Below are 8,108 nucleotides of genomic sequence, written 5' to 3' on the forward strand. Positions count from 1 at the left end.
TGAGAGACTTGACTTATTGTTACTGTTTTTGGCATATCCAATACGCATGGGTAGCTTGCCAGGCTCTGCCTCGTGGGCTCGCTACTCTCTGTAGCTTGCTGGGCTCTCCAAGAGGGGCGGAGGAATCGAACTCAGGTTGGCCTCGTGAAAGGCAAACGCCCAACCTCTGTGCTATTGCTCCAGCCCACTCCAGATAGTACAATGACAAAAGATACTTGGAGAAGAAAGACACATAAGAAACTCTAGCCCAGAACTGGGGCATGGGGTGGGGAGTGCCCAGCTGGGTGAGGGGAGTGGAGAACAGCAGCAGAGCTTCCTCTGGGTCAGCATTGAGGAGAAGGGAGTGGAGGAGGCAGAAGGCTCTCAGGAGGGGATCAGGAGCTTGGAGTGAGCAACCAGCACTAGAGGCCCACGGTGGGGAGCGGGGTGCAGAGTCTTCCTCTATCAGGGAGATGGGGGCAAATTCTCCCGGCTGTCCTCCAGAGTTTGTCCTCAGGAAGTTCTACTCTCCCCATCATAGTTAAACCACTGTGCCTCTATTTTGGTCTCCAGGATGCTTCCCTTGCTTTCCCTTGCACCCCAAAGGAGCCTCCCATCAAACAGACCCAGAAATCTTCTCTGGCATAGGGGAGAGTCTCTGCCCTGTTGTTTATCGCTCTTCTTTCCAAACTTTCCAACCCAGTTTCTTTCCTGTAACCCCCCTACCCCAACTTGCATCCCCCTTCCTGCCGGTTGGTGCCCAACTCTCATGCTGTGCCCTCCCCCACCCAGCCCGCCCTATTGATGAGATTCTCACCTGTGACCCTTTGGAATGTCCTGGGTGCCCGCAGAGGGGTCATATGGCAGAGTGCTGCTCTGCGCGGCTGAGTTGGCTGTATAAATGATTATGGTGGATTTGGGACCCAAAGGTTGCAAACGGATGATTAAAGGGAGATTAAACTAACATCTCCAAGAAGCAGCTTCACTTTAATAGGTAATAAGCATAGAATCATTCCTCTTATGTATTCAGAAAATATGTTTTCTCTCCTCTTCCTAGAAAATGTTTCCAATTGTTTTCCGTAAAAAAGTTCTGGGAAAAGGATAGAGATGATGCCGTTATTTTTAGCTTGCCTGCAGAATCCAGCCAGAAGCATCTTTTTTTTTTTTTTTGTCAACAGATAATTAAAATCTTTGCTCACTCTCAGCACTGTGTCTTGGGGGTTAGGATTTTCTCCACCCCCAACCCAGCCATTTATATGCTTTTGGGAAATACGCTAAACAAAATCCAATTATTTTGATATAGCTACCCACTGTTGAAACGACAGAACAAAAGTAATTGAGCACATGTCCTTTGCCGACTGTGTTTTAGCAATGGAGAGAGAAGCTTGCAGATTCTCTCCATTTGGAGGGGGGGGGGAATATGTATAATTAAAACCTGGTCTCTTTATCCTCAATTAATCTTGTGCAAGGCAAACCCCGAGTAGGACTAAGATCGCTGGCAGCGTGGTATAAACAATTCTAAGTGAACCACGCTCAGCGTCTTCCTTACTAACCTGCTTCGTTCAAGCAAGGCTAACCCTCCTCTCTGCTTTTCTTGGCACAAAGGGCGGTTCTGGCAAATGTGGCCGCCCAGGTTTGGACTGGGAGGGTGCCCAGCGGAGGGAGGGTCATTGCTTCTGTGACTTTGTGTGTCTTTGGCTTCTTTGCAGAGGCTGAAATTGGTGTGCTCGCCGCAGCCCGACTGGGGTCCTTTCTTATCTCAGCACCGTGGGGAGCGTTATAAGAACATGCTCGATCCCTTGGGAACCTCCTCGTTGGGACTCAAACTGCCTGTGAAGGATTTGGAACTGGGTACCCAGTGCTAGTCTGGTGGTCTAGGCTGGCCCTCGATCCTGTTTCCCCTCGCCTCCCTCTGATGTTTTCCCCAGCTTCCTTCCCCGTTTTCTTCTTTCTCCCTCCATCTCAGTTCATATCCGTGCATGAGAGTGGTTATGTAGACAAGTAGGACATAGTATCGCATGCTATAGTGAAGAGCTAGACAGACCATCTGAAGCGCTGTTTGCCTGTGTTCATGGTGTCAGAGCCTGGCAGGATTGCTCCTCAGAACACATGCTTTAACCCCAAAGGTGTGGGTGGGTCAACTCCGTGAGTGAGTGCCTACCTGTGAGGTACCAAGGGAGGAGGTGCGGTTCAGCCAATAGAGCTGTCTCCATTGTGTGTCATCACTGTGATGCCTCTTAGGCGAGTGGACAATGGCTGAATGACCAGTCAGTTTGCTTTGGACTCAGGCATTTCGCTGAGTGGAGCAATGGGGCGATTTCATTCTAACACAGGATGTTCAGGGTCAGCACATCGCGTTTTTTAGATGGAGACAAGGTGTTTGGATTTGGACATCACAGAGGTGGTTCCGTTCACATTTCCATTCACAATTGGGGGATGTTTCCTTCATGTGGACATGCTGTCTTGGATGCTTTACTTTCTGCATACTGCGGATCTCAGTGAAGAATCAGCCATTCTCTTCTCTCTGTCAGCATTTTTTTTTGTGTGTATGTGTGCACATCTGCATATGTGTGTTGTTTATTTATAATAGCCACTTAGTGAGTGCTCTTGGTCATTCCCTCCACCTTTCTGAGATAAGCCATGATATCATTTGTGCCTAATTTTGTATGTGCGTTAGCAGAGTTCCACCCTAGTCTCTTCCTGACATTTTGCGCAGTGGCTCAACGTCATGGTTCTTCTTATGTCTGTCTCTCAACCTCTGGGAAAACAAGACTTACCCTGGTTCTGTCTATATATTATATATATAGGACACAAACTCTTGGACAACTTCTCAATTTTTACTCTTAACTTTTTTCATTCACAGTAAATGCCAATTGTGGTCATAGAGAAATGAAAGAAACGGAGAGTTGAATAGAAGGCAACCACAATATTCACTGCGCTTTTTTAGTTCCTTGTATTTACAAGCCTTTCTGATAAATACAGCTTAGGTGAGTAGCGAGTGAGCCAATTAAGATTATAGCTTTTAAGACTACACTTAGCCAATTCCATTTTAAGAGTTCCCAATTCACCATTCTCATAACTGCACTCTAATGAGAGCAAATCATGTCTGCAGAGATTGGCGAAGCTGTAACCTTTATTATCTTCTTGTATCCTGAACATGCATATATGAAAAATTTTAAATGTGATATGTGTTCATGTAGTGTGTATTGTAGTGGTGTTTTCTGTCCTTATAAATATCTTATGAATCACTGTAGAGATGGTGAATTTAAAATAGTGCAGTCAGGGTTGTTTTTCTTTTTTTGCCCTGGCAGTAATAATATCTAAACCTAAATTGTTTCCTTTAGGGGAGACCATTTCAATCATTTTCTTATTTGTTTATCTTCATATTACAGGGTCTCAGGCAAAGTTTTCAGTTCGAATATTGTATATTGACGTGACATTTTCATCCTATTCAATGACAATGAAGCCCAACAAACAGACCTTAATGTAACTTTTTTTTTTCTTAAATGACTTCATTTGTTAAAAAAAAATCTCAACACTTTATTGAGTTCTCTCTCTGGGGCAAATATTACAATTTGCCAGTAGCAATGTGAACTTCTGATTTTTTTCAAGAGTGGAAACTTTTAAAGGAAACAAGAGTGTGTTTTGAACTTCGGGGTTTCATTTCTTTGTCTGCAGATCATTCTTTTTCTCCCCCCTGCTCCTTTCCCTTTTCTGCCTTTCCCCCAAAGCTGGACCTTGCTAGAATCTATTACAGAGAAGCAAAACTCGGTGCTTCTCCTACACATACATTGAGGATGCTGAGCTGTGGCCTCCTGGCTCCAGTGTCTCTCTAATGATCTGCCTCCCTCGAACACTGGTTTCCCCTGAGAAAGCCATATCAACATGACACTCCCCATAATGGGCAGATTTCACCTGGTCGTACCCCAACTTCACCTCTCCGGTTGCTATCGGTGGGGTGGGAGAAATAAGGAGGTATCATTTAGATTTGGAAACCCTGCAGCCTTTCCAAGTGAAGGTTGAAGAGCTAAAATCAATTAGTCTTCTCTCGAGGGACTGGTATGTTTGTGTCAGGACAAATGGCTTTCGGCTTTTCCTTTCTTGCCTCTTGGCTAACACTCCAGTCTGATGCTGAATGCCAACACAACTTCTGCTAATTGTTGTTGTGGTTAAAAGGGGGAGGGGAACCCACGTGTGCTGCCAGGTTTGTTTTATACATACTGAGCATTGATTGTGAGAATGGAGACACCCCCCTCCCCCCCCACACCAGCTAGTGTGTTTCACCTTTGGCTGCATGCACTTGGCTTAGCCCAAGTCAAGGCATGGGAGTTGTTCCCAGAAACAGCTGGGTATTTTCCCTTTTCCTTACAGTTTCCCAGTTTTCATGTCAAATTTGCTTGATGGCAAAAGGTTCTGCATTGACCTGAAAATGGTTATCCACCAAATGGAGCTCTGACCCTGTTGGGAGCTGTGTCTGGGCAGAGGCCTTCCCTGTCAGAGATGTCTTCTGGGTCAGTCTTTCTAGCCCAATGGCATCTCCTCAGCTACACCTCTATTCGTGGACATGGCTGGGAGGGAAAGACCGAGAAACAAATGACTAGCTAGGTTTCTTTACTAGGAGAACAATCAACAGGAAGAAATAAAGAATAATAAAAAAAACAAATGAATGGCATTGCCACTTGAGCTCCCCTTCAAACTGGGTAACTGGGGAGACTGGATAACTGAGGACAGACTCAATGGTTTCCTGTGCAGAATTGTGGGGTGTTTTCCACAGGTGAGATCATTTCCTAAAACTGACAAATGCCAGAAACCCATTCAGAGAGAAAAAAAAAGCCATATGATAAAACAGTAACCCTGAAATATCCTTCAAGGAGGAAAATGTATATTTCTTACTAATCAGTGTTGTGGCTTCTTATGCAAATACGTGTCTTGCATACTGGTAACTTTTCATGTTTTTAAGATTGTGTGTTTGTCATGTACAAATGTGTCCAGTTTGGTATTTTGTTATCTTTTTCCTTTATATTTATTGCATGAAATTTGGGGTCAACGCAAAATCCCAGTGACCTTAATGTATTTGAAATTTCCAGTGTATGTTTAATATGTCAGACATGTAATCAGCTTCTATTTCAGTGAGTGGCACTTCAAAGGTTTCTTTTTTTCTGTTTTTTTTTTTGGTTGCTCTTTTTTCTGTTGGCTTGCTTTGGTTGATATATTTAAGAATGTCAGGGGTATAGCTTCACACCCCTATGTGTATAAACACAATGAACTTTACAGTGGCAAGACTGGGGTGGTTTTATGCTGATGTGCATTGCAGTTATTTTCCTTTAAGCTCTCGTTCTAGTCTCCACATTGTCTCAGGGCTTCCTGATGATCTTCACCCGTCAGCATGGTTGGCCATGCCTAAAATTAAGATGTTTCTTTCCACTTTGTTCCCTTGGCCATCGATCGTCGTTTTCTTCCCAGAAACTTGCACAGTAACTATTACTTAATGTATGTGTGAGGGCTGCTTCCATGCTTGGATTTGGGGCTTCTTGCTGCAGGTTGTCTTGCAGGAACACAAGTCTACGGTCCAAGAATTAGCGTTTTCTTTCATGTTTGGCTTCCTGTTAAAAAAATATTCAGACTGGGAGCAAAGATTTGAGTGATTCCATCTTGATGCCAATTTGCTGCAAAGTGACCCTTGGATCTATACAAGCCAAGCTTCCCATTTTTCCCAGCGCTTGCTTGAAGTGTACAGAAAAGGCAGGTCATTCTGAATTGAGGTCTCTGCGTGGGTCACCTGTGAGCATTCTGCAGCCAAAGAGGAAGTGTTTTCAGGTGGGTGAGAGTCGCCTCTGAGAGGAAGCAGTGTTTTATTTGCTTGCCGTGGAGTAAATACATCTTCAGGTAACCATTTGCCTTATAGGTGTATTTTAGCGTTAGAATGATACATAATAGTTGACTAGGTACTGTTTTGTGACTCATTTTTTGTCCTTTTTTGCACTTTATTATGGACCTATCATGGAATAGGTTTATTCTTAAATTGTGTGCTTGGCTAATGTCCTAAATGCAGGCATCTGATGTGGTACTGTTGCCTCTGAATAAAGATATGTTCCTTAACCAGGTCCTTCTATTTTTTCATTAACTGTACATGAAGAAAATATGTTACAAATGATGCATCATATATATCTTATATAGTACATATTATAAGCTGTGCATTATTCATCAAAGAAGTCATTATTCTTGAGGCCCTACCTCAAATTTTGTATTTATGTGTACAAATGCAATTTATTGTATTATATATTTGCCTATTATATACTGATATAAATTAGAATTTATCCTGATAATGTCTGATATGAGTTCACCAAACCCTCAATAAATGTCAGTGTTTAAAACATGATGGTAACAAGTATTGTGTCTATTACAAACACATCACCCACCAGCTTGCTTTCGAAACAAATGGCCTTCAGGTAGTCCCAAGATTGATCTATTTTATTGGGAAAAACCTGGAACAGCAATGGAAAACTACCCTTCTGGGAAAATGAGATATTGCACTGCTGCAGAAACAAATATCAATTAAATGGTTGTATTTGTAACCATCAGAATACAATATTGTTTGCTGAATTATTAACTACCTCTCTTAGGGACTGGGGGTGGGGTAGGGAAGAGAAGCTAAGTGAATCTGCATGGAGGGACCAAGCGAGTTAAGTCCTTGGGTTTATTTTTGTGGTCATTTTGTTGGTCTTCAACTTTCCTTCAAGTCAACCAACATTGTGTAGCTCCTGCAACTTCAGGAAAAATAGAATAAAAATCTGAGTCCCAGATCTCAGTGATGCCTTGGAGGAAGACTGCATGTATTAAACAGATTCACCAATGAATTCACCAATTCACCTTGAACCCTGGTATCTTCTTGATACGAGCTCCCTGGATCCAGGTGTTGTTCATATGAACGGGAGCTCCAGTCTTGATCCTCAAGCATCTTCAGCTGCAGGTAACAGGCTACTACCCTTTTGGACAACAAGGAGAGAAAAAACTCTTACACATACTCACTGAAAATCGCACCCTGCAAGCATGTGTCTGCCTGTGAACGATGAGTAACTAGACTGACACTCACTCAGACTTCCGGTGACACCATCCTTAAGCGGGTTAGGGGCAAGCAGCAGATGGCAAACTGAGTGCAAGATTCTGTCTTGAAAGGAGAAGAGCGTTCACAACTGGAGGGGCAGAGTGTGGCGTGAGCTCATCTCTCATCTTCCCCCCCACCCCCATCCCCACAACCGTGATCCCTTTATTTGGAAAATTCTTAAGCACTTACAGAAGTGGCAAGAAAGAATAATAAAAGCCCATGTTCATCTCACTTGGTTTCAACAATTACCAACTAACATCCAAACTTTATTTCATTTATTCCTCTCTCCACCCTAACCTTTTTGTTTTTCTCGTGTGTGTGTGTCTGTGTGTGTCTGTGTGTGTGTCTGTGTCTGTGTACAGGGCTCCCAGTAGTGCTTGGGGGCCCAGAGTTTATGGCCCAGGGTCCATCTCCAGTGTCCTAGAGATGCTTTCTGACTTGGCTGTTTATATCTAACTGCTTGGTGCTCGGGCCTGCCAATGCTGGGGCTCATCAGAGTCACCGTGGCAGTGCTTGTGGGGCCACTGGGGCTGTATCCAGGAGTATTGGGGGATCATGTAGTGCCAGGGATTAAACATGGGGGTCTGTGCTTCAAGGCATTAACACCCTCCTTCGTGCTATCTGCCCAGGCCCCTGAAACTTTGTTTTTGTATTTCAAAGCAGATCCCAAGTACCCTGAGATTTCTCTTGGAAAGACTCTGCAGTGATTTTATACCCTATAAAATAGTCTTTCCAACCCCCAGGGATAATGACAAAATGTGGGAAGGATAAAACTGATGCATCCGAATCCTTGGCATGACCACATTCATGGTAGGACCAATCTAGGCTGGACTGCTACAGACATGGGTTCACTATGATATCTCTCCTTGTTGCAACTTAATGGTCCAACATTCATCCCACTATACTTTATAAAAGATGGGGAACTTTCTCCTGTTCCTTTCATTTTATCCCCTGCTTTTGTTCATGCTGATTTTCCCCTCACCCCCAACCCCCCGCAAGATGTTGTCCTTGAAACCAGAGATCC

At 43.7% G+C, this 8,108-nt stretch overlaps 1 protein-coding gene across 1 annotated transcript in view; it reads left to right on the forward strand.

Moving 5' to 3' along the window:
* The window catches only part of SLC6A5 (solute carrier family 6 member 5), a 63,745-nt gene extending 57,387 nt beyond the window's left edge, over window positions 1-6,358 (forward strand). The window contains exon 15 of the mRNA XM_004607956.3: window positions 1,689-6,358. Within this exon, the coding sequence (XP_004608013.2) occupies window positions 1,689-1,844 (156 nt within the window). The 3' untranslated portion in view covers window positions 1,845-6,358. The remainder of the gene's footprint in view (window positions 1-1,688) is intronic.
* The last annotated feature ends 1,750 nt before the right edge of the window (window positions 6,359-8,108 follow it).

The sequence above is a fragment of the Sorex araneus genome, chromosome 6 (assembly GCF_027595985.1).
Source record: "Sorex araneus isolate mSorAra2 chromosome 6, mSorAra2.pri, whole genome shotgun sequence".
NCBI lineage: Eukaryota > Metazoa > Chordata > Mammalia > Eulipotyphla > Soricidae > Sorex > Sorex araneus.